At 52.3% G+C, this 25,470-nt stretch overlaps 10 protein-coding genes across 10 annotated transcripts; 7 read left to right on the top strand and 3 right to left on the bottom strand.

Moving 5' to 3' along the window:
* Positions 1-325: 325 nt before the first annotated feature.
* Positions 326-1,258, top strand: HMPREF1120_06048 (transposase; the record flags this gene model as incomplete). The annotated part of the gene is made up of 1 exon (XM_009160243.1): positions 326-1,258. One exon carries the CDS (start codon positions 326-328, stop codon positions 1,256-1,258), a length of 933 nt encoding a protein of 310 aa, XP_009158491.1.
* Positions 1,259-1,878: 620 nt separating this feature from the next.
* HMPREF1120_06049 (Ca2+:H+ antiporter) lies at positions 1,879-3,793 on the top strand (the record flags this gene model as incomplete). Its single annotated transcript, XM_009160244.1, has 2 exons — positions 1,879-2,556; positions 2,609-3,793. The coding sequence occupies 2 exons, from the start codon at positions 1,879-1,881 to the stop codon at positions 3,791-3,793; spliced, it is 1,863 nt and encodes a 620-aa protein (XP_009158492.1).
* Positions 3,794-4,496: 703 nt separating this feature from the next.
* On the top strand, positions 4,497-6,365 carry HMPREF1120_06050 (chromate transporter; the record flags this gene model as incomplete). Its single annotated transcript, XM_009160245.1, has 5 exons — positions 4,497-4,724; positions 4,800-4,921; positions 4,983-5,121; positions 5,175-5,664; positions 5,728-6,365. The coding sequence occupies 5 exons, from the start codon at positions 4,497-4,499 to the stop codon at positions 6,363-6,365; spliced, it is 1,617 nt and encodes a 538-aa protein (XP_009158493.1).
* A 519-nt stretch (positions 6,366-6,884) lies between these two features.
* HMPREF1120_06051 (uncharacterized protein) lies at positions 6,885-9,950 on the top strand (the record flags this gene model as incomplete). The annotated part of the gene is made up of 1 exon (XM_009160246.1): positions 6,885-9,950. One exon carries the CDS (start codon positions 6,885-6,887, stop codon positions 9,948-9,950), a length of 3,066 nt encoding a protein of 1,021 aa, XP_009158494.1.
* Positions 9,951-10,115: 165 nt separating this feature from the next.
* Positions 10,116-12,310, bottom strand: HMPREF1120_06052 (alpha-N-arabinofuranosidase C). The gene has a single exon (XM_009160247.1). It carries the CDS (start codon positions 11,710-11,712, stop codon positions 10,177-10,179), a length of 1,536 nt encoding a protein of 511 aa, XP_009158495.1. The 5' UTR covers positions 11,713-12,310; the 3' UTR covers positions 10,116-10,176.
* Positions 12,311-12,864: 554 nt separating this feature from the next.
* On the top strand, positions 12,865-14,582 carry HMPREF1120_06053 (MFS transporter, SP family, sugar:H+ symporter; the record flags this gene model as incomplete). The annotated part of the gene is made up of 4 exons (XM_009160248.1): positions 12,865-13,454; positions 13,519-13,799; positions 13,871-14,238; positions 14,301-14,582. The coding sequence occupies 4 exons, from the start codon at positions 12,865-12,867 to the stop codon at positions 14,580-14,582; spliced, it is 1,521 nt and encodes a 506-aa protein (XP_009158496.1).
* Positions 14,258-17,192, bottom strand: HMPREF1120_06054 (uncharacterized protein). The gene has a single exon (XM_009160249.1). It carries the CDS (start codon positions 16,807-16,809, stop codon positions 15,295-15,297), a length of 1,515 nt encoding a protein of 504 aa, XP_009158497.1. The 5' UTR covers positions 16,810-17,192; the 3' UTR covers positions 14,258-15,294.
* Positions 17,193-17,666: 474 nt separating this feature from the next.
* HMPREF1120_06055 (uncharacterized protein) lies at positions 17,667-19,610 on the top strand (the record flags this gene model as incomplete). Its single annotated transcript, XM_009160250.1, has 1 exon — positions 17,667-19,610. One exon carries the CDS (start codon positions 17,667-17,669, stop codon positions 19,608-19,610), a length of 1,944 nt encoding a protein of 647 aa, XP_009158498.1.
* A 1,439-nt stretch (positions 19,611-21,049) lies between these two features.
* On the top strand, positions 21,050-22,273 carry HMPREF1120_06056 (uncharacterized protein; the record flags this gene model as incomplete). The annotated part of the gene is made up of 1 exon (XM_009160251.1): positions 21,050-22,273. One exon carries the CDS (start codon positions 21,050-21,052, stop codon positions 22,271-22,273), a length of 1,224 nt encoding a protein of 407 aa, XP_009158499.1.
* On the bottom strand, positions 22,049-25,390 carry HMPREF1120_06057 (DnaJ protein, subfamily C, member 7). Its single transcript, XM_009160252.1, has 2 exons — positions 24,500-25,390; positions 22,049-24,442 (listed from the first exon to the last, which is right to left on the bottom strand). The coding sequence occupies exons 1-2, from the start codon at positions 24,981-24,983 to the stop codon at positions 23,019-23,021; spliced, it is 1,908 nt and encodes a 635-aa protein (XP_009158500.1). The 5' UTR covers positions 24,984-25,390; the 3' UTR covers positions 22,049-23,018.
* Between the last annotated feature and the right edge of the window lie 80 nt (positions 25,391-25,470).

Genomic DNA, 25,470 nt, shown 5'->3' on the forward strand with positions numbered 1-25,470 from the left:
GATACCGGAATTCGTCTGCTTCGAGTGGTGCCAGTGATCATATTCCCTTCCTTGACGACATCGTGGTAACATACCTACAGTTGGTGATTTCAATCCGGCCTGTCGCTCACCGCCTTTCCCTCCAACGAGACTGAGTGATTTCAGCATAACCGCAAATGAATCAAGTCAGAAGGACAAAATTCCAAGACGCAGACCTATACGTTCCTCATATGACAAGCCAGTCAAGGTGATAAACGAGTAATTTCACTAGCGAAGCAAGACAACATCTTGGGTTCCACAAGGCTACCAGGTAGCGTTAGGGTCATTCTGTCGTCTCCCGTTAACCATGCGGCTCTACGCCATATCCGACATCCACCTGAGCTACAAACACAACAGAGAGGCGTTAGATGACCTCAAACCTCATCCTGATGACAGCTTGATCATATGTGGCGACGTCGGTGAACGTCTTGAGCATTTACAGGAAGCCTTCGAGGTCACCACGAAACTCTTCAAACAAGTGTTTTGGGTGCCTGGGAACCATGAACTGTATACATTGCCAGGGATCACGACGGAGGATGACCTGGACAAAGAGCTTCGAGGAGAGTTCAAATACCAGGAGTGCCTAAGAGTTGCGAACGAGTATGGCGTCATTACTCCGGAGGACGAGTATGTCAAGTGGGAGGGAGAGGGCGGGCCTTGTATCATCTGCCCAATCTTCACCCTATATGACTACAGCTTCAGACCAGCCGATGTGACCAGGGAACAGGCTGTTGATTGGGCCATGGAAGAAAACGTCTATGCAACTGACGAAGCATTGCTACATTCCGACCCGTACGAAACGCGAGACGCCTGGTGTGAGCAACTTGTGAAAAAGACTGAAGAGCGATTAGAAGCCGCAGCTGCGAGGGGCTTTCCACTCGTCATCATCAATCACTGGCCTCTTCGGCAAGATCTGATTACCATTCCGAGTATACCAAGATTCAGTATTTGGTGTGGTACGAAGCAAACCGACGATTGGCATACGCGCTTCAACGCTAAAGTCGTGGTTACGGGGCATCTGCATGTGCGGAGGACCGATTGGATTGACGGGGTGAGGTTTGAAGAGGTGAGCATGGGGTATCCCCGACAATGGCAGGCGGCGAAGGACAGAGGTCTGACGATGAACGATTTGTTGAGGGAGATTCTACCTGGCATGGAGAATCCAGGCAATGGTCGCACTATCTGGAGACGAGCAGGGGTGCCATCTGAGTCCACCCCATCTGCAAGCGAGTCTACTTGATGCGCGTACCCATATTGATTTTGTTCATTAGGCGGCTGTTATCAAACCTTGCTCTTATCCTGTTACGACGAAAGTCGAGGATGTTGAAGCAGCAGCTTCTGCTGGTTGTCGCTCAATATTATGAGGTTATACGATAGAGATGCATGGTGCGGTCCTCAGAAGAGATAGAAAGAGGGTATACTAAGAACGAAGGGTTGAGGCACCATTTGTTCCATCAGACTCGAAGGCGCAGGCTTGACCAGGTGCTCAAATTAGGTCTTTTCTGCTGATATCGTACCTATTACCCTATCTGTACTAGTGAACGAGTACGTACACAATGACATCATACGCCTCTCTGCTATTCCAAGTTACAGTTGGCGCCAAGCACCAATCGGGTCAAGCGTGGCCTTGCCAAGTTGGCCTTGTTTCCTGCTTCGCGTTAAGAACTTGAATGTTCCTGGATGAAACATCATCATCGGTCTCAGCGTCGTCGAACCTCATTTTCATTTTCAGACTCTTCTGCTCGTTTTCAGCCGACGATCCTTGCAATGCAATGACTGTTTCTAGCTTTTCTCCTCGCATTCCTCAACATTATTCCCTAGAGTAATGTCGGTATTCAAGACCACTAACCAATAACAACAATGCGTACGTTCGCTTGCTTTCAACCAGCCCGCCAGAGTCATGGCACTGACTTCTCGATAGATCGATTCCGGGCATGGGCACATTCTGCCGCCCACAAAAACAAGTTCAATCCATGGTCCCAGGTCGATAGTTCTATCCAGCCAAAGGGTAAGGCTCGGAGTCCGCACACCAATGCCCGAACCGGCGGTCAAGGTGAACAGCAACCGAAACCCTCTGTCGCCAAGCGAGTCCTTGCGAATACCAAAACGGCATTATTCCATAGCTGGGTAAATGTGCTGTTGGTATTTGTGCCAGTCGGCATTGCCGTCCATTTTGCTGGTGTCGACCCTAATGTTGTCTTCGCCTTGAATGCGGTCGCCATCATCCCCTTGGCCGGGCTTTTGACCTTTGCCACGGAAAGTGTCGCGCATCGACTTGGTCCTACATTGGGCGCCTTGCTAAATGTCAGTTTCGGAAATGCGGTCGAATTGATTATTTTTATCATTGCTCTGGTCAAAAATGAAATCCGAATCGTGCAAGCCTCCCTCATTGGGTCCCTGTTGGCGAATTTGCTTCTGATCCTGGGAATGGCGTTTTTGATTGGCGGTCTGGAGTTTCAGGAACAAATATACGACAGCACTGTCACTCAAATGTCGGCATGTTTGTTAGCTCTTGCGGTCCTCAGCCTGCTTATTCCGGTAGGGTTATCACCAAGACATTTCACGTTGGGTAAGCTGACAACGAATCTAGACAGCCTTCCATGCGTCCTTCAACGATCTTGATGTTGCCGACAAAGCCGTGATCAAACTCAGTCGGGGCACTTCAGTAATACTGCTTATTATTTATTTTCTGTATCTCCTCTTTCAACTCAAGTCTCACGCATACCTCTATCAAGGGACACCTCAACATGTCATCGATGAGGAAGCGGTACCGGGCTTTTTGTCACGCTTTGATTCAACGAGCTCCTCATCAGCAAGCTCTTCGCGGGTTTCAACAGCCAGTTCGGGCTCGCAGCGCCGTGTCCGCAAGAGACTGAAGATGCAGCTGGGCAGAAAAAGACACGAGAAAATCGAGATCGAAGACGAAGCTGACATCGGCGGAACTGAGCAAAGCAATGCAATAACTCCGGGAGATATCCTGGCAGAAAAGACTGAGGAGCCTGCAGAAATGGAGACAGGGTCAGACCCGACGATATCACTACCACCCACGAATACATCTACACCCGCTGCTCCGACGGGGACAACGGCAAATCCTGCTACCAAGGGTAAAAAGCCGGTCCTCGGACCTCGCGGTATTTCCATCCGCACGCCACCGGTATTCCGTTCTTCAACACTTCCGCCGGGAGGAAACAAGCCACCCGAGCACCAATATAACGGCAACCTCCGTCGATACCGCTCAGACCCTGATCACGGTGCAGACTCACGCCGCGGCTCGGGTCCTCTTGCGCGGCGTGCCATGGCGCCCAGCATTCCGGCCGATGATGAAGATGCACCACCCATGGGCCAGACCGCCTCGATTATTCTCCTACTTATTTCGACCGGGCTTGTAGCCCTGTGCGCAGAATTTCTCGTCGGCAGCATTGAACACTTGGTGGAAAACTCGCCACTATCCGAGGCTTTTGTCGGGTTGATCATCTTGCCCATTGTCGGCAATGCCGCCGAGCATGTGACTGCCGTGACCGTCGCAGCGAAAAACAAACTCGACTTGGCCTTAGGTGTGTCCTTAGGCAGCTCGATTCAGATCGCTTTGTTCGTTACACCCGTGGTTGTCATCCTAGGCTGGATCCTAAACAAGGACATGTCTTTATACTTCAGCCTGTTCGAGACCGGGTCGCTGTTCGTTTCGACCTTTATTGTCAATTTCCTGGTGCTTGATGGGAGGAGTAATTATCTAGAGGGCGCATTGCTTTGTGCATGCTACGTTATTGTTGCGTAAGTGGTCTCGTCCTCCCTTATTCATTCTCTCATCTCCGCCATTCAGTTTGCGTTGCTAACGGCATGAATTCGGAAATAGCGTCGGAGCATACTTCTTCCCTGACAGTCAGGATCAGAGTTCTTTGACCAGCGGCCCTGGCAAATTTTGACGGAATTCACCTTTCTTGGCCAGGCGGGCGTTGCTGGGTGGAGGACCGTACTGTACTATATAAATATTCGTCTCGAAATATATGACAACCCGTTCCTTGCACGAATTGAACTAGTCTTCCTTTTCTGCAATTTGGTCACAACACCTGTTGCTCCTACCAGTATTTCCTTTGATGGATCCTCGGCCTCATCGTCCGCTCAGGAGTGAACCGCCGCATTACAAGAATTGGTGGCGATGTAGCTGTGGTCTTCGCCGCGTCCTAGGATTTTTATTTAAGGCCGACACATCACTCCTTAATGGAAGCAATGTGAAAAGCATCGCAAGGCTTACCGCACGGTCATGTTGTTCCTGCTGATTATTATTCTCCTTCAAGTAACTTGGATGGCGTGTATCTTGGCCATTCGGTGATTGGCCAACAGACGTCTTGGTAAAGCGGCTGAAGGGTCTCGGCGCTGCATGGGAGCTATAACTATATCCCAAGTTCAAGTTTGCTTTCATGCTCTCGAACCAGACTGAACATGTAAGTAGATAAACCTTTGAGGGCCAGTCGGTAGCCATGCCTCTGGTCGAAACCATAAGGGCAATCCACGCCCTGACCCGGGACCGGGATAACGCGTATCACGCGAATAATGAAAAGCTGGCCATCCGACTTGGTGATGTGTTCGCCCGCACGTGGGATCTGGGATTCACAGCCTTTGGCGGACCTCCTGTCCACTTTCAGATTTTGCACCGACGGTTCGTGGAAGGGCGGGGTGGTTTGACGCCCTGGATTGACGAGCAGACGGTACGTGTGTTTGATTTCCGGCGATGCGTGCATCCGGTGTTTCTAGCTAACACTATAGCTCGTTGGTTTACTTAGTATCAAGAACTGTTCGCATTATGTCAAGCTCTTCCAGGCCCGGCCAGTACAAAGATGGTCTTTTGCATGGCCATGATCCATGCGGGCTTCATCCCGGCGATTGCTGTGTTCTTGCTGTGGAGGTGAAACAAATGGCCCGACTCTTCTGTTCGCTCGGTAGGCTGATGTTGTTTGATTCTACAGCTTACCGGGGGCTATTGGAATGTTTGGTCTGTCGCTGGGAGTACAACGCCTTAGCACCGTCTTGCCAAGTGCCGTATACGCCTTGTTATCAGGATTGAATGCCTCTACGGTGGGAATCGTGGCTCTTGCGGCAGTCCAGGTACAAGAAGAACCCACGAGAATTCTTGAAGGCTAGCTGACTTTCTTCCATAGCTCGCGGACAAGGCCATCAAAGACAGACTGTCGAGAATCCTAGTGATCTTCGGTGCATGTGCAGGCCTCTGTTACAATGCTCTATGGTATTTTCCGATGCTCATTGCTGTGGGAGGAATCCTGACCGCGGTTTGGGATGTGTGGCTTCGACAAGCGGTGGCTCGGATGGTGAGGAAATGGAAGAGAAGTAGAGAATCTCCAACTTCGCCGGAAGAGGCTGCTGGCACCGATGATTCCCAGAGCATTGAGCTTGGTGGCCAGAGGCAGGATGGCGCCGCTGCCGGCGGCTCATCAAATGGTTTGCAGAGAAGAGTCGGGGCCGCGGTTGCGCCTACGGCGGAAACAAATCTGCACCAGCAGCAGCAGAATATCCCGGCGAGAGTGCCCGCGGCAAACGAACCCGGTCCCCTCGTGGCAACAGCCTCCACCGACATGCGGTCGCACGGGATTTCCATTCGTGCAGGTGTGATTATAATATCTCTGTTTTTCGGTAAGTTGGCCAGAGCCTCGCGCAAAGAGACTCCATTTCTGACTAGAGTGATTTTTGCTGTAGCATCATTCGCCGCAATCCTAGCTACCCGAGGCCTCTTACACCGGGTGCCCCGGCCGCTTGATCTGTTCGCCAACATGTATCTTGCCGGCACAATTATCTTTGGCGGAGGGCCGGTGGTGATTCCCTTGCTTCGCGAATATGTGGTTCAGCCAGGTTGGGTATCGTCCAGGGATTTCCTAATCGGCCTGGCTATCATCCAGGCTCTCCCAGGCCCAAACTTCAATTTCGCCGTCTATCTGGGTGCTTTGGCGGTCTTGGGAACAGGTCAGCCTACGATACTTGGAGCGCTGGTGGGATATATTGCCATCTTCTTGCCGGGCATCACGCTGGCGATCGGGGTTCAGAGCCTGTGGCGAGTGTTGCGTACCAAACCTATGTTTGTGAGCTTGCTCAGAGGCATCAATGCGACTGCTGTCGGACTGGTGTTTACGGCAGTATATCGTCTTTGGGAGATTGGCTACTTGACACCGCAGGCTAATCAGGGTCAGAGCCTGGCGAAGGAGCCGTGGTGGGTTGTCGTCGCGGTGTTGACTTATGCCGAGTCTGCTTGGTTCAATGTTGCTCCAGCACCCGCCATCGTCCTCGGTGGCGTGCTTGGTCTAGCGTGGTATGGAGCTGTGGGAAGAGATCAATTCTGAATGAGGATTACCAGGGAGCCGGCTTCAGCCAGGGGAATTGTCAAGGAACTGCAGTGTGGTTGAAGCGAGAACATAAACTGAACGCAAGCAAATGGATTAAGCTGTCCTGCCCGCGGTGTTTGATACCCTTGTCCTCAAAGGGTCTTTGAAGGACGGAAATTCAAACCAACGCGAGTCCCTTTTAACTCAGGACAATGCGTGTACACCCCAAGGTTGTTATCTTTCCGGCACTGATCGGCACTCGAATGGTCATGCCGCGGACATTCTGTATCTTACATAAGCAAGGCTAGACAATTTTATGTCACGTGCTCAAAGTCGATCACGTGCTGAGCCAAGTCCCCGCATTTCCTGCATCAAGAAGCGTCTCGTGAGCGCAACATGAGAGTGCAACATGATGAAGCGATTCCAAGCTTCGATTGTCTTGTTCCTGAGAATGCGGCTGTAAGCTATAATCAACGCCAACGGTCATGACGGAAGCTTGGTGATGCTTTGCACCCAAGTTCGTGGTCTTGTGTAGGCATGAATGAAAGGGGGCAAGAAAAACCTTCCGAGCGGTCTACGGCATGTGCCACTTGTGGAAAGACGTTTGCCCGTTCTGACACTCTTCTCCGCCATGAGAAGAGCCACCAAGCCACCGAGGATAGAGGCCCAGTCCATCGTGTCACACATGGCACCTTTCGGGCTTGTCTTGCTTGTGCGACAGCAAGGTCGAGATGCTCCGGCGGAGTACCATGCGGGCGATGCAATGTCCGCAACATCGAGTGCACTTATCCCAACAAGCGGCGGAAGGGTTCCTCTCCAGTCGAGTATGCCAAAGTGGAGGGCGAAGGATCGAAGCAGCAGCTTCTAGGGCATTTCAGTCAACTGGTCTTTTCAGACAATGAATCTAATTCATATACGTCCAACAGCCATGACAGGAGGTCACCCGTTTCGACAATCCTCGCGGACACTGTTCCTGGCCCCAATCCCGTGCCGTCTTCTTTTATACAGCCAGGCTTTGCGAGCTATAACGCAAACAACATGCCCTCGTCTCATAGCGAGCAACAACCTCTGGACTCCGGCGCGATAAATCCAGTTTCGGGTCAATTGCTGCAACCTGACAACTATGCGACCACGACAGTCAATCCTCATTTTCAAGCCGACTTTGGCGGATCTGCCCCATCTTACGATTACACAGCGTTCGATGAGCCTCTGAATTGGATACCACCAAGCATCTATCCCTCGCCTTACGATGCCGAACTTGAGCAGGATTTCTCATTCATTCTGCCTCCCTTGTCCGATACCACCAATCTTGGAACGGATTATGGCGTGGCGATTCCGCTCGATCCAGATGCTGGAATATTCCAGGTGACAAGCAATGCCCCTCCGGAATTGTCTGGGAACCAGGCAGTCCCGACCTCTTTAATGACAATGGGAAGTCCTGCGTCATCTACAAGCGACGGCCTGAATGGAACGAAAGCAAACAGCAACTCAACCATCCCGTCTGACCTTAGACGCAAGAAACGCAAAGCATCCTTTCCCCTCGAAGCCTTTAGTCGGCCAAGGGAATATAAATCGGGCTATTCATTCTCAGACTCTTGCGATCTTCCAGACGCATTATCAACTAGCGGTGCCCTAGAGTATTGTTCTCAGTCCTCTTACGATACCATTTCGAGGTTGTTCCGGAGATTGTGCGGGGAGAATGCATTGTCGCACCCTTTCGAAAGTACTTCATTCCCAAGTCTGCAAGCCCTGAATCATTCTATCGGTCTCTATTTTGACAACTTCCATCCGACACACCCTATCATTCACCGAGCGTCTTTCGGACCCCAATCCCATTGGCTTGTGGTGCTGGCCACCGCAACCATAGGCAGCACTTTCTCGAAAATCCCCAACGCTCTTGACATGCAGGACGCGTTTCAGGAATTTCTAAGACGTGCTATCCAACAGTATGCAGATGGTGCTCCTGATGTCACTCTAGATATACCGCTGGCTCAAGCCCGGATCTTGAATCTTATCGGGATGGTCCAGGCGGACCGTGAGCAATTGCGGTCGATGGCCCCACGGTATCATGCAGACTTGTCGCGTTGGTGTCTAGAGTCCGGCGTACTTCAGCTACCAGAGACCGGACCCGAGCTAGACGCCCATGGTGAAGCAACCATCGATCATGTACAATCTTGGCAGCAATGGATCAGGTCAGAGTCATTGCGTCGGATTGGGTACACGGCCTGGTTGTTGGACTGTTGTCTCGGCTACATGTCAAATGCTCGACCGCTGTGTAATATGGACGATGCGAGAACGCCGTTGCCCTGCGCTGAATCTGCCTGGGATGCAGCTTCTCCGGAGGCATGTGCCGAAGCCAGACAGAAATTGCCCAAGACACCCTCACTGTGTGCGGCACTTGAAACCCTCTACAACACAAAGACAGTCGACCCCACCTACAGTGAACTATCACAAACTCTGTTGATTCATGCTCTTTATCTACGCACATGGGAAGTCGGCACCCATATTAAGCAACCACTAAGCGAGTGGGTTCCTACCGGTAAAGCCCGAGGATTCTTGAACACTCCATCGAAAGACAACTTCTGGCTTCCTCTGTACCCCCTCTATGCGAATTGGCGCAACAGCGCTTGTGACTGTCTTGATGTGCTTCAATGGCAGGCATCCAGCGTCGTTGCCAAAGCCTCCGGGATTGAACATCCCGTGGTTCTCCACCTCCACCTAGCCCGGATCGTTCTTCTCACCCCATTCCAGGAGATACAAGATTTGCTGTTTTCGCTCATAGGTAAGGTCGGAAACTCATCCAGAGCGTCATTCTATGTGCATGATGGCAGCTACCAGCCACGCAATAGCGCAAAGTTGACACAGATCCGCAAAATAACATGGCGCTGGCTACGGGAGGAGCAACACAAGGCCCGGCTAGCCATGGTCCACGCCGGCTCGGTGTTCTGGTACGTTCGACGGTATTCTGCGACCAGCTTCTTCGAACCGGTGGCCGTGTATCTTGCCGCTCTTGTGCTGTGGACTTATGGTTCATACAAATCTGCTGCTCTGGAACGTGATGCTGCCGCTGCCAATCAGCGACCCGAAGGAGGGCCGAGCGGGCCTGATGCAGGCGCGGCTATCCAGCCCTCTCGCGTGGAAAGAAAGGAGCATCCAGCAAAATTCATCCACAAGGCTTCCACCCAGCCTGGAAACCACTCTGGTCCAACAACACCACAAAACCCAACCTTATCGAGGCCTGGCGTTGGGAAACAGGGACCTTCGGCTCCTTTGAACCCCGCTGTTGGCGATTTCGATGCCCCGGCCTCTTCTCCACCCCGGAGTTCTGACTCAGATAGCGATGATGGAACCTCGTCGTCGGATGAACAACCAGAGTTTATTCATCTTGACCGGCCTTGTGACGATGAAATGATACAGCACTTTGTTCGCAATGGTCACAACATGTCTGGCCACATGAGCAACGTGGGAGATATTTGCAAGACGCCACAGAAGGTTTTACTGGAGGGAGCCAAGTTATTACGAACAAGACTGGCGTGTTGGGGCGTGAGCAGAGAATATCACAATATTTTGACAAAGTTGGCAGAGCTCAGAAAGGCGGGATAATTTCGAACACGCCTCAATCCGTGGCGTTGCTGGGCTCAGCCTCTTTGCGAAGGCAAGCATCTCGTTGACGAATGCAGTCCGACAAATTCGGATGTTCCTCATGGATTCCGATACTTCAGACTTTTGCCCTGCGGTTCACAGGCTGAAACCGGGTTGGTGCACAAACTGGTACAAATTTTGTCTATTCTTTTTTCATTGATGTCCGCGGAGCATATATAATGTTACACTATTGACTTTTCCACCTCAGCATGGTTATGGAACATTTGGGAAATACAAAACTTTGGTCCTTTTCCGAATCCCACTCTGACCGTTTCAATCCGACTTCTTCTTTCCCAGCCATATTGGTTGCTTGAGGATTTGAGCCTGTAACAGTGTACACGGTGACCTTCTGGCCGTTGGGTCCTCCGATGGCGGTCTTGAAGTCGACTTCAAGGTGCATATTAACAACGCACACGCTCACCCAGCCGTCATCATCAACCGTAGCACTAACATCAAGCCATGGGGTCTCCTTGACGGCCCTGACCCAATCAGGCTTTGTGGAACCAGTATAGGAATCACAAGCCAGATGGACGGCGACAGTGTGTCCTTTCATGAACCTGCAAAACAGCTCATATGGCCACCAGATTGTCTGCCTGATGATTCCCGTCTCGGTTGTCATGAGGGGACTGATAACATTGACGCTCTGCGCAATACAAGCCATTCCAACATCGCGAGACTTGCGGACCAACACGTTCAGCCACACCGCCACGGCAAGCGCATCTGAGAGAGTATACTTTTCTTCGGCGCCTTTGCTGCCAGGAGCACGGGGCGGCGACCACACATTCCATTCATCAAAGCAGATGGTAGGTCTTTTCTGTGAAGCTGGGATCTTGTTCTCCACGATCGCAAGATCAATCAGACCTGAACAGACCTCAATGCTGCGTTCCGCGGCCAGCGGCGCCGTGACGTTCTCGTAATGGTCTTCACTGGCAGTGTACAGATGAATGCTATGCATGTCAATCAGAGGCAGACGCTCTTCACCCAGATCACTGAGTCCAGCAGGCTGCAGACAGTGCTTCAGTGTATAATAGTCCCAGGAGGTGGCGCCTTCTTTACCGCACAAAATGAGCTCGATGGACGGGTCCAGGAGCTTGAGGGCTTTCGCCCACTGCAGTGCTTTCTCGGCGTACGCCTCTTGGGTCATTTGCTCGATCTGCCAGGGCCCCCACATCTCGTTGCCCAAAGCCCAGTACTTGACATTGTAGGGCTCTGGATGACCGTTTTGCCGCCGCAGATTCGCATAGTACGTGTCTTTGGTGCCGTTGCAGTATTCGACCCAGGCCATGGCCTCGTCGAGCGTGCCTGTTCCGAAATTTAGGCAGAGATATGGTTCTGTGTTGGCCGCTTTGCACCACTGCATGAACTCGTCGGTGCCGAAGTGGTTGGTCTCGATGTTGCCCCATGCTAGTTCTGGTCTTGCTGGGCGAGATTTGACTGGTCCTATCCCGTCTTGCCAGTGATATGTGGCGCAGAAATTGCCCCCTGGGTAGCGAAAGACGGGAATCTCGAGCGGTGCCAATGCCTCAAGAACATCCTTTCGGAACCCGTGTGAGTCAATTAGGTTCGTGTTGGTGTTCCCTGGGTCGTAGATCCCGCCGTATATGCACCGGCCCATGTGTTCTGTGAATCCGGCATAGATGTTGCGGTTTATCCGCGACACTTTGTGGGATGGGAAGATGGTGATGGATGGTGATGAAGTTGAATTGCTTGTGATGGTCGTCATTTTGGATTTGTGTTCAGGGGCCGGTAGCCTTGCACTGTATTGCCTTGACGCACTGGCACTTGGCTTTCAGGAGTGCTGGATGGCCAGCCTTGTGCGATATAACGAATACTGCGGTGATAGACTTCTTATCGGATGCGACCACGTCAAATTGGACCGATGAGTTGTGACTGCCAGTTACACTGTACCTGTCACTGTCCTGCGTGCACAAACAATCGATCTCGTCCTATATGTTAGTTCGCGTCGTGTTTTCCAAGTCTATTCACCAAGTATTGAAGTACATGTACCCTTGAATTCTCGCTAATCACAGTCAACAGTTGATTCTTTCAATGATGGTATGGTGGTCCACGGGACCCCGTCAAGTATCCAGCCATGTGGATTTTCTTCTTTTGGCGAAGCTCCGGTCAATGACAGTGGTCTCCGAAGGAACCCCGATTGAAGTTTACGACACGTGCGGTCCAATATCTCAAAATATATCCCGATTTGCGCTGTGGCGGAACTGGCGCGCCGGCGCCAGCCATAGCAGACAATTGAATGATGGCTTCTCATACATCCACTTGACTCAAGTCAGGAGATTCTACCCTTCTGCCTCTCCTCCGGCCAGGAGCCGGGGAATAATGGAGATGCTTTGGACCAACGCCGGGAGACTTCCTGTTTGGGCGACGATTCTCCCCCACCGGAGATTCTCCTCGCCTATACCATTTTCCACGCAACAACCATGCCATGTAACAGGATCACGCTTTCGCCGCCTCCCAGGGATGGCATGGAGTGACGGGCATGCCTCAAGCGGGCCTCCAGCATTGCCCACACATTCGCTCCGGTCTCGTGGCGCTCGCTCCTCGTTGTTGCGGGGATGTGACTTGACTGGTGTGGGAAAAACTGCGGGAATCTAGCGCGGCATCACGAGGGCGAACAAGGAACAACTAACTAGCAAGGGGTGCTTCGACCGGTATTGATGCTTAAAGGAACGTGAACCGGGGATACTTACTCCTGCTAGCCTCCGCTCCTTTGATCAATCACTTACTTCTATATCTACTTGGACGATTTCCTCGTGGAGTTCGTGTTCTTGTGTCCAAGGTACAATTACACGAGAGGACCATATCTCTCCTACCAGACATACCATATTTCTTTTTGTTATCTGTTCTGTCTGCCATCATGGCCCTCCCTCCAAAATGGTACCAGTTCCTCGTCAGCGTCTTCGCCTCACTGGGGTCCTACCTCTACGGCTACGATCTCGGAGTCATCGCCGAAGTCGTGGCGAGCAACACCTTCGTCGCCAAATTCAATCCAGACTCCACATCATCAGGTCTCGTCGTGTCCATGTTCACCACGGGTGCCTTCTTCGGCGCCGGTCTGGGCGGACCTAGCGGTGACTACCTGGGTCGTCGAATGACAATCACATTGGGAGCCATCATCTTCTGTCTCGGCGGCGGATTGCAGACGGGCGCCGAAAACATCCATTACCTCTACGCCGGTCGGTTCCTGGCAGGATTGGGCGTTGGGTTCCTCGTCATGGTCATCCCTCTGTACCAGGCCGAACTGGCCCACCCGAGCATCCGTGGCCGTGTCACAGCCTTGCAGCAGTTCATGCTGGGTGTTGGCGCTCTAGTGGCCGCCTGGATCTCGTGGGGTACTTATGTTCATATCAAGACCAGCAGCGCCCAGTGGAGAGTTCCTTTGGGTCTGCAGATGCTGCCTGCCATCTTTCTGGGGGCTTTGATTTTCTTCTTTCCAGAGTCGCCTAGGTAAGACTATACCTGTCCGCAACGCAAGTCCGGAGTGATATACTGACACTTTGGTGTGTTTTAGATGGCTCATGGACCACGGCAAGCCCGAAAAAGCACTCCAAACACTAGCACAGCTGCACTCCCACGGCGACGAGAAAGATCCATGGGTCGTGGCCGAATACGAACAGATCCAAACTTCGATTGCGTACGAACACGAGCACGAGGCCAAATCGTACCTCGAACTATTCCGGTCGCGTGCCACGTTCCGCCGACTGTTTTTGTGTTGTGCACTTCAGGCTTCGGTCCAGATGACTGGTGTCTCTGCTATTCAATACTACTCGGTAACAATTTATGGACAGATTGGTACGATAACTGCGTTTTGATAATTTGCCTCCAGTGTTCGTTGCTGACTGACTTTTGTCTCTGTCTTCTAGGTATCACCGGCGACGACACGCTCAAATACCAAGGCATCAACAGCATCATCGCGCTCGTAGCGCAATTCTGCACGATTCTGTTCATCGACCGCACCGGCCGTCGGTGGCCTTTGATCCTAGGAAACCTGGGCAACATGGTGACATTTATCATTGCCACTATTCTTTTGGCATTGTTCCCACCCGGAATATCCACCAATACGGGGGCTCAATGGGGATTCATCATCATGACCTGGTTGTACAATTTCAGTTTCAGTTGTACCTGTGGTCCCCTGAGCTGGATCATCCCGTCCGAAGTCTTTGACACCCGCACCCGAAGCAAGGGTGTCAGTATTGCGACCATGACGAGCTTTGCGTTTAATACCATGATTGTAAGTAACAACAACTGGAGTGGATGTGTGGGAATGAAGTTCTGATTGTGTGTGTTTTACAGGGCCAAGTCACACCGATCGCGATGGAAAACATCGGCTACAAATACTACTACCTTTTTATTATTTGCAACTTCACCAACGCTTTATTCTTTTGGCTGTTGTTGCCCGAGACTGCGCGTCGCCCTCTCGAAGAGATGAATTACTTGTTTACGCATGCGCCGTGGATCGTGGTGGGCACGAGCAAGGAGTCGTATATCTCTCATGATTTGGAGAATCGGGTTAGTGAGATTGCGGCGGAGAAGAGGTCGGAGAGTGTGATGCATGAAGAGAAGATTGTACACTGAGCAGGGGACTCGGCATGTGTGTTGGGCCAAATGGACGTGGATATGGACATTGAAAATAGTATATTGAAGCACAGGCACTGCACTGCGGGAGTTGGGTTTTTGTCTTGGTCTTGTGGTTTGTAGGCAGGTTGTCAGGGACAGAGACAGATTGTGGCAGTGCCAGCGGATATGTGACTTGCTTTTGGAGTATATATGCGTATGGCTTGTTCATAGGAATGTGTCCAGCTAGGCCAAGCGCATGCCATGTCGTCGTTGAGAACAAGGCAAATGGTTTGTTTTATGTCAAGTCAGTGTCATTTCTTCGTCTCCGACGCCTTGCATTTAGTGGCGGTATAAGGATGATGAGGTATGATGTGGTATGCCTGTGGTATATTCTTGAAATATTGACACGTCCATATACCTAGGTACTGTGTAGGTATGTCAATAAGGCTAAGGCTGACTTTTCAAATCGGACGTTTGTTTGCTGGTATCTAAATATATATTGTTGGACAGTACAGTCTGTACTATTGTACTATTGTACAGTACTGGACTTTAACAGGACCAAGGGCCAGAATCACGTTGTGTAATCCATCGCAGCTAATAGAGTGGTTTCATCTCCGAGTCTATTTATTCCAGCTGCTGAAGCAAGAATGCAGTATTGAACAGGTCATGCAGGAAGCCATGGCTGATCGTCACGGCAAACTAAACCAAGAAAGATGTGGTGTAGTCCATTTTATGTGGTGGACGGTGGCCATGTATGATTTGCGGAAGTAGACTCTTCCAAGTCATGCCCAGGATCGATCAGCGGCAAGAGGTCCAGCAGCGGAACGAACAAAACGTCACTCATACACTCCCTGATGTAAGTGAAGCAACTCCAGGGGTTATCCCAGGTATCGACGACATGGGCGGGCAGGTCCAGACAGGTCCATCCTCGCTGACCTTTCAAGGCGGCCTGGAGACACAGTTTCGTCTTGCCGAATCGGTTGGGATTTGACCCGTCCATCCCGTAGTCTTTGGCAAGGATATCGAGGATGAGAGTTTGTTCTTCAGGCGCCAATCTGTAGACTTTTCCTCCCGCTCGCTTAGCTTTGTCCGGAGTATCGGCCGGGGCATCCACGCCAGGAGCAAACACGGTGGTCACGAGGTTTGGATAAGTGTGCTGGAGTCCTGCCACTGCCCGTTGGACGCGGAGGTCCTGGTCAGGCGTGCTGAATCCTGCGAGTCCATCTTTTTCACCACCAAACACATCTCCGCCCGTGTCAACCACGACGACGGTGTCCAGATCCGGACACTGTGAGAGAACGGCCCGGAACTGGGTTGCAAGGTCGGCCCTTTCATCTTGCGGGATGTCTTGTGTCTCTTTCTCTTCTCCCTGGTCAAGGACGAGAAACACATGCTCATGGTGGCGAATAGGTACGGTTTCAAGATCCCGGCCCTCAGTGTATGTCGCCGGGGTGATGCGGTATGTCCCTGCCACGGGTTTACCGTCCAACACAGCGGGTCCGCCGTGTTGATGCACTTCGCGCTTGATCCCTAGTCTCGAGCCTTCTTTCCCTTGCGATCCGGTCCTCCAGGTGCGGGTGGAGACAAGGAGATTCATTTCCTTGCCGTTGCGCCGGAGAAGATGGCCCAGCAGGCTTGCGCTGATGACATCAGAGCCACCACCTCCTCCGATACCCGCGTAATTTCTACCTGGTGAGCGTTCGCCGGGAAGGAGCTTGGACAGTGAGTCGATCGTAGGGAGATGATCAAAACTCATAGGACAAATCGGGGTCCAAGTTGCTTTTAGGACATTCGGATGTTCATCGTCGGATACTAGGACAATATCCTCGTTGCGTTTGTATTCGTTCTTGACGATTTCCTCCGTGAGTAGACTCACATCCATACAAGGATCCTGTAAAAGTCCTGCTTGGTGAGGCCACCCTCGTTTGGCAAAACCCAAATTCCTGCATATTACTATGTGGCCTGCATCGTATATCCGGGCAAGGAGGAACAGTATGTCGGTCAAACTTGTGGATTTGAGTGACCGAAGCAAGGCTCCCTCTCCTTGAACGGAACAAAGTGGCAGCCTGCCCGATCTGGCACCTCCTTGTGACTGTGTCCCGATCTGACGCCTGAGAACGACTTGTACATTCCTATGCAGTTTGTTATACTCGGATTCAATAGCAGCAGGAGGCTTTTCTAGAAGCGGTGCAAGATATGCTGCAGCATCAGCGGCCGCATCAGGCACACCGGCTTCTTCATTCATGAATGCTGACCGATGTCTGATCGGTTGGGAACCAGGCCGTGCTCCATAACAACCCTAGATTTTCAATTGCTTGGCCGGGCGCTTAACAATACAACATGTAGGACGGTATACCATGGCCTCCGTCAGAGGCAAAAGACATGTAGCGGTCATGAAGTCAGTCGTCCAGGGGATGCAGGGCGGCCAACCATCTTCCAGGCAAGGCTGCAAAAGAGTGGAGGTCTGTACCGGCCCCTCACACGATGCCGGCTCTGATCGCTTACCCGTAGCATGCAAGCCTACCTCGAAGAGTAAGCCTTTCACGGCCCAGTACACCAGTCAAGGGCCAGTAGTACTGCCGCCTTCTAGTGGAGACTTGTGCAGTGTAGAGACAGCGTGAGATATTTATTTCGAGGGTCTGTTCAGTGGTTGAGCAGCGACGTCGACAGAAGCATCGATGTTTGCCGCCGCTATGCCATTCTAGGTCTAGCGGCGGAACATTTTGCGCCCCGCGTAATCCCCGACGTCACGTGCAGCCAAAAGTCGCCGCGACTCAACTTCCACTTCGTCGCTCCTTGAGCCGGGGACCTTTTTGAATCGCCAATCTAGCGTTACTCATTTCGTATCGTATCCGACTCCGTGAGAAGCACATCATACTTGATTCCCCGGCGCTGCAAGGTCCTTCCAGAAAGATACATAGACCCGCAGCACCACGTTGTTCGAGTCGGCCCATCTGGTCTTTCTCCACCCTTTGCCGTTGATCCGGTCTCAACCTCAAGTGGCTCTCCTCCGCAATTTCCTCCGGACAACCAGGGCCATATCCTGTGTATGATGCGGCAGAGATGAGGTCAACCTCTTATTATTCATAAAAGATCCAGACAATGTCAAACACCGAAACTTCAGTCTCCAGCCCGGCGCCTGTTAAACCCCGATCGAAGCCGCCGAGTTTACTGGCATGCATTCCATGCCGAAAAAGCCACTTAAAATGTGACGGCCAGAAGCCGCTGTGTAGCAGATGTGCTGACCGGAAGGGACACTGCTTCTGGGTTGAATCTCGTCGCGGCTATCGCGAGTTTCGCAAATCGCACAACGCCGCTGAGGACAAAGCCGAGCAACGCGTCAATTCTGGCGAAACCGCTCAACGACAGCGGTCCATTTCCACACCTGCTGAAAATGGCCCTCAGCTCTTCGAAGACGCTGCCTTTACCCAGGCAGGTGCTCTTGCGTACCAGGAGCTCTGCGCCGTGGAACCAGCACTAACGGCGGAGCCCTTGAGTTATGAAACCCAAGTAATGAGTCTGGAGCAAATTCAGAAGTCCAGCCCGAGCAATCACAGCACCTCCACCACATCGATACCCAGAGATCACGATCTAGCGATGGTAGGCAAGGCTGAGGAGGCTGAGGGCACCGACCTCATCGAACTTTTCTACAAGCATTTTTACCCTGCTCATCCCTTTACAATTCCCAGGAAGATGTTTCTTCAAGACCCGTCATGCATGCCTCACGCCCTACGGGCAGTCATCCGATATCTGGCCAGTCACTATCTTCCTCAGGCGAACCGTTCTGCATTGTCTAATGCCGCGAGGGTCATCTTCTCAGACGAAATCCCTGATGATGGTTACAAGGTCCAGGGTCTTATCCTCTCTGCCTTTGTCAACTACGCCCGCTTTGATCAAGAAGGAGGATCGGCCGCCTTGAACAAGGCGATCGAGACCGCAATACGACTTGGCATGCAGCACGCGACTTTTGCTATCCAGCACGGAAAAGGCAATCCCGTCCTGGAAGAGTCCTGGCGCCGCACGTGGTGGACATTGATGACTATCGAAGGGGTCGTCGCGGTCATTGGCGGCCACTTGCCATTCAGGACATACTCGACACCGGCAGACGTGCCACTGCCGGGACACGATGAAGACTATAACGAACTGCGACCGTCCCCCTTGCTCCGGACGTTCGCGGATCTGCGCAATCGGGCCGTCGCCGAAGACACGTTCGAATACTCCACGTTAGCTTACACCGTTGAAGCCACTTATATCCTCGGATCGGTGTTGGCCTTGGGTGCAGACACATTCGCCGTGACAGATCCGCAAGTCGAGGCGATCGATGCAAGCATATCCAATTTCTTCTTGTCGCTACCACCCTCGAAACGAGAAGTCATCCGATATGACGGGACTGTCGACGAAGCCCTTGTTGTCACACATCTCATCATCAATTGGGCTGCCATTAGTCTACACCGACCGCGTTCGACACTCACGTTCATCCGCAATCACTACCGGACTACGTGTACCAAAGCCGAGGCGGCTGGTCTGCCTGCCCTTACATACGCATCGCATACGGCCAAAGCGCTGCGCTCTGCCAATAATCTCACAGACCTGGCCTCCGTTCAACGCCCGCTAAGCTACGCAACCCCGTGGCTTGTGTGTGCATTGACCGCTGGCGCGACAGTCCTGCTGCCTGCTTATGCCGTGGTGGACCGGTCTGATCAGGCGTTGGCAATCAAGGAGCGCCTGCATTTGATTCTTTCGGCCCTAGGGTCATTTGGCCACATTTGGCCTCGTGCAATAGTGGCCAGAAGCCAGGTGGCCAAATTTGCACGCGAAGTCTTGACCGCACCGACCACATGCTTCGATAGCACACCGCCCACCGCCCTTGCTCCTCTCGAGTCAGACGGTACGGCACAGCTCGAATACACGCAGTCCTTCAACAACGACTCGTGGATCGAGCAGTTGCTCCGTGCAGAGCCAGGGATGGAAGATCCACTTTCATCGTTATCATGTGGAGCGATGGGAAGCTTGTCAGCCACACCAGCTCAGGCCCAAGGAGCGTGATGCAGGTCGGCGCAATGTTACCAAGAATGCCAGTCAACCTTTGCAACTGCCGACAGATCTTTGACTGGCTCGGATCCCGAAAACCCAGGACCCAGAGATTTTCTGCACCGCATGCCATTTTGAGATTCAACTGGATGCCACATTACAAGATCACAAGTCAACAAATGCAAATCAGCACCGATATCATGGCGGAAGACGACCAAAGGAAGTTGACAGGCCAGCAAATATTTCTCTCGAAACCCCTAGAGCCACCGAGTCGAGACTACCGCCAACCTTCAACATTTCCTCGTGGTTGCCTGCACGGTGACCAGTCGCTCTATCAAAGATAGGCACCAAGGTCACACCTAACAACGTTCTTACGTCGAACGACGTGACGACCCTTATACGGGCCTTTCACCGCTATTCCTTCGTCGGCTCGGCACGAGCCGGGTCAACTCCACTCAGCTCAAGACTATCCTCGTCTCTTTCCTCGATGTATATACTTACGCATAGAATCCTTACGTGGTAGCCAAATTCTTTACTTGGTGTCCACAAAGAGGTCCGAGATCGTCACCATGACGACTTGTCATGTCACTACTGCACATGTGCACATACATACTAATACATACATACTCCCCACACACCCGGGCAGGGTTCACTCAAGGTGATACCGAGACCGGACTTTACGACTATACGATGATTATCAACAGTCACATGGCGCTAGCGACGAGGTGTTTTGAAAATGGGTTTCACAGGACGTACATACCCGGGATGGGATCGATACAGGATGGCGTGTTATTTTAGATACTAGACTTTGGCAATCGATTGTGTTGGCGCACTGGCGATGAAAGGATTATACTACACACCACTCTGCAGGATCTACAATTGAGATATTAGTCCCTCTTTCTCATTGCCGTGTATCTCGGAGTACACTGTACAGTCGTACACGGAAGAGTGTATCTCGGAGTACACTGTACAGTCGTACACGGAAGACGCTCTATCATTCGGTTCGAGTAGGGTTGTGACTTGGTCGTAGTTATTAATTGACAACCTGCAACAGCTGTGCAGCAACATCGTGTAGCTTAGTCATCGTATCAACTTGTGTGATTAGTAATCCGATCTTAAGAACGCCAACGCCAATTAACCGCCGACGCGTCTGGAGACCATCGTCGAACGCGTAGTCCGCAAACCATCAGGAGCCTGCCTCCAGGCAGAGCGATATACCTCAGCTTACCTAGGGAAACACACTGCATTGCAGGATACCTTAGTTCTCTGTTCATCCCATCCACAGACCGATCGTATTGCCTCGACGGTCGTGCTTGTCCAGGCCGGACACATATCAACACCACTGCAGTACCTAGCCTAAGGTCCGAGTCTTTCGAAACCAGCAGTATCTATTCCAGCGTCTGCGTCAACAACGCATAACAACACATCAGCGCACAATCTCCCACAACCAAACCATGCCATCCCTCAAGCGTCGAGCAGACGCGATATCTCGCGACGGTGGCGGACACGAATCCAATTCCGACTCCGATGCCTCTGCCTCTGCCTCCGCGACACAAACTCAACGACACCAACAACAGCGTCGTCGCCGATCCTCCTCCTCTGCCTCAAGCACCTCGTCAACCACCTCCGATCACCAAGCCCAAACCCAAACCCACACCCAAACCCAACACACCCTAATCAAAAAGCTCGTCTGCCTCGCCCTCGCAACCGAGTACTCACGCACACCCCTCCGACGGTCCGACATCTCGACCAAGATCTTCAAAGACACCAATAACACCGGCACCTCCTCCGCAGGCCGATCCTTCCGCGCCGTATTCGACGGCGCCCAAGAGATCCTCAAGTCCACATTCGGAATGTATCTCGTCGAACTTCCCACACGGGAGAAAACCACTCTCAAAGATCGCCGGAAAGAAGCAACTCAACAGACACAGTCGTCATCGTCAACATCATCAAAATCCTGGATTTTGGTTTCTATCCTGCCTGAAGCACTAAAACAGAACCCGGCAATTGCCCAACCTGCACGAGCACCCTCTGTCGAGACCGAAGCGTCCTATACAGCATTGTACACTTTTATCCTCAGTCTGATTTACTTGAACAACAAGTGTCTCACGGAACAGAAGTTGGAGCGGTATCTGAAACGCGTGAACGCCGATACGTATACTCCGTTTGGAAGCCTTGATAAGTTGCTCGCAAGGATGATCAGGGAGGGGTATATTGATCGACGGAGGGATACGAGTTCGGGTGAAGAGGTGGTCGAGTATGTTCCTGGGCCGAGGGGGAAAGTTGAGGTTGGGACGGATGGTGTATTGGGGTTGGTTAGGAGTGTTTATGGGTATGGGGCTGTGGGATTGGGATCTACGAATACCACGAGAGCTCGCGATCAGAATGGTGATGAAGGTGGTGAGGGCGAGGCCAATGGTTCCAGCCGAGTGACTAAATTGGTCAAGATGGAAGAGGAGGAACTTGATGCTAGATTGTCGCGCAGTCTGGGCATCAAAATTGGCAAGATTGACAGATCTCATCATCACCGCGGCGGAGATGGGGACGATGCGGAGGGTGGTGAAGAGGATGACGACGACGGCAACCCGGGTCAAGATGACTTGGGTGAGGAAGAGGAGTCCGCTCCTGCCGGACCCTCGAGGGCAAGAGTCCGGCAGAGCACGAGGATTAGGCGGTGAGCTGGACTGAGCTGTGCTGATTTGATGCTGATCCTTGGGGTAATGAGAAAGAGGGCGCTTGACGCTTGGTTCCAAGTCAATTGATTCCAGGGACCTGCCAGTGGTTGAATTCGCATGTTCAAGATACTAGTAACATTGATGAGCGATGAACTAGAAAACTTGATGGACATACAGTATTATGCTTTTCTTTTCTTTTCTTTCCCCTGTGTCCACTCACTGCAGTGCTCTCTGCTCTGCTCTATGGACCCTGTTCTACTCGTTACAGTACAAGTTTGGATCCCGTTGCAGCCCACCGAGGTATGGGGGACAGCTGCGCGGTAGGAGCCATGACCATTGTGGTTCCGACCAAAGGCCCCTAGACAAGCCATTTCCTGTGTTTCCGTCTGGCGGCATCGTTGTCCCGGCGAGATGGCCATGACAAAGAAAAGCCCAAGAGCATACCTTTCGCAGCAGCAATGGCCCAAAAGATCAATGTGTCTTTCCTTCGCGACATTCTAGCTCCCACTCCAGCTGCAGGGCTTCTTGGCGATGGAACACCAAAACACGGAGTGGCAATTGACCAAGGCTTGCTATCCATGTGTGCTTCGACCGAGTTTGAGATGCTGTTGGCGCCGGTGATGTCTCTGGTTGTTGGACACCTCCTTCTTCTTGTGGGTCATGCACCGCACAGACACGGTGGACCAGCTGTTTGTTGCAATGCAGTGCGCATATGATGCAGCCGGGAAACAGAAACAGCTTCGGACAATCAACCAAAAGGCGAGTAACCACCTCGGCCACCACCGGTGCTGAATCTGAATCCACCGCCCCCGCCACCCATGCCACCGTTCATCATATTGAACAACATCTCAGGGTCGATCTGGACACCGCCTCCACCGCCCATTCCGCCAAAGCCTCCCATGCCGCCGGGGAATCCTCCACCCATTCCTCCGTAACCCTCACTGGGGTCCATGAGATCCGCACCAGAATCATAGATGTGACGCTTTTGAGGATCCAGCAACGTCTCCTTGGCCTCGAGACAGTCTTTGAATTCCTCTTCTTTGGCTTTATCTCCCATGGTCTTATCGGGATGCAGCACGGCTGCCTTGCGCTTGTATGCACGTTCAATCTCCTTGTCTCCGGCATCCTTGTCAATACCGAGGATCTTGTAGTAATCCTTGCGTTTGGACTTCTTCAGTTCCAGCTCGGCATTGCGCAGTTCTTTGTTCAGTTCCGGGTCCGACGGGTTATCATCCACCAACGCCTTGTAGTCTTTGACGGCTTGTTCCCAGTCACCTGATTCGCCCGTGGCTTTGGCACGGATCTTACGAGCCTTGAGATACGACGGATCCAGTTTCAGTGCTTGGTCACAATCGGTTTTGGCCTCGTCAAACTCCTTGATCTTGGTCCGCGCGGTGGCACGATTGCCCAACAGTTTGGCGTTGGTGACCTTATTGGTGGGATCGATTGTCAGGGCCTCGGTGTAAGCGGCGATGGCCTCGGGATATTTGCCTTGCTTGAAAAGATTGTTGGCTTCCGTCCTCGCACGGTCGAGCTTTTTCATTATCCGAAGGTATTTTCGCGCATCGGCATTGTCAGGGTCGAGCGCCAATGCTTGTCTGAAATATTCTTCCGCGCGGTCATAGTCACTCTTACCCTGCTGCGGTCTTTCGTCCCTCAAGTAAAATGCTCGACCAGCGAGCACCATCGCTTCGGCATCCATGGGATTTTCCCTCAACAAACTCTGAGCGATGGCTTGGACCTCGCCCAGCGCGTTTGCTGACCCGATCTTCAAGTTGGCAAGGGCTCTCAGTATCTGCCATCGTCGTGGTGTAGGTGTGCCGGGCCCAAGGGTCTGTTTGGCCTGTTCAATGCTCCAAAGAGCCATATTGCCGTTTCCATCTTCAGAGTAAATCTGCTTTTCTGCGACCTCGATGGCCTGCAATGCCTTCCGGGCCGCAGCCGTGTCTGTGGGGGAAACATTGGGGATTCTTGCATAAGTGTCCAACGCATCTTGTGGTCGGCCGAGGGAAGTGTAGACGCGGGCAAGACGATGAAGAATTTTGTCGTTGTTCGGGTCCAATCTGCTCGCCTGTAATATGTCCCCAAGTGCTTGGTTGTATTTGTTTGCGGAAATATAGGCTGCGGCTCGGTTCGACAAGTAGGTTGGGTTGGAAGGATCGGCTTCGACGGCTACAGGACGAGTTTGTTATTCTCAAGAATCTCAGCACGCGACTTGAACAAACATACCTTTGGTGTATTCCTCAATTGCCTTGTCGTAGTCTTTTGCCTTGAAGAACTTGTTACCTGCGGCTTTGCAGGCTTCTGGGTCAACCTTGGGCGGCGGCGAACTTCGGTGCGGCGGAGGGGTTGGACTTCGTTCTTCATGGCCATTCACACCGTTCGACGTTCCGTCAGCGGGTGTGTCGGTAGATTCTTCTGATGCATCTTTGACCGGCGGCGAGGAACCCTGGGGAAGGGTGAATTCTCTGTTATTTGTCTCTGGTACATCTTTGCCAGTGTCTGCAGATTCCGGTTGCTTGCCGGAGTTGGCACTGGCAGTTGCTTCGGCTTGCTGATTTGCTTCAGCCTCAGCCTCTTGTCGAGCCATCTGGACTGTGAGTTTGCGCAGTTCGTCAGGAGGCAGATTCAGAGGGTGTGTGTCGGATTGAAGTTTTGTCTTTTTCTTGTTCTTGTCCTTGTCGTGCTTTTTGGGGGATTTTGACTTCCGCATGAATGATATCGCCGATGGTTTTCGACCAGTCGCTGTGGATGTGGGTGGGGCTGGTTCCGTGACACTGACACGGGCAGCCGTGGGAGAGTAATCGGGCCCAGGCGGCGGTTCAAGCTGAAGCAGAGGCTTGGGCTCAGGCTGAGCGGCCAAGGGATTCGGAGGCGTTCTGCGGCGGCTGGCACCACGGCTAGCAACAAAGTCAAAGTCAACAACGCCACTCTCGTTCTCCAGCGAGTGTAGCAGCCGACGAAGGTTTTCCTCCGTAAGAGGCACCTGTGTAGACGCCGTCGTTCCCGTGTTATTTGGTCTCGGATTCTCCCCAAACAAGGGCAGCGGTTCTGTGTAGGAAGGCGTGCGCAGTGGACGGTGCAGCTTTTCGATTGCTGCTCTCAGGCCGCTCTTGAGAGAAGCACTGCGTGTTCTGGACTTTGCTCTGACTTGGGTTCTCGGTATGACGTTGAAACTTCTGGTCTGCGGCTCCTGTTGT

This window comes from Exophiala dermatitidis (genome assembly GCF_000230625.1).
Source record: "Exophiala dermatitidis NIH/UT8656 unplaced genomic scaffold supercont1.5, whole genome shotgun sequence".
In the NCBI taxonomy this organism is placed as follows: domain Eukaryota; kingdom Fungi; phylum Ascomycota; class Eurotiomycetes; order Chaetothyriales; family Herpotrichiellaceae; genus Exophiala; species Exophiala dermatitidis.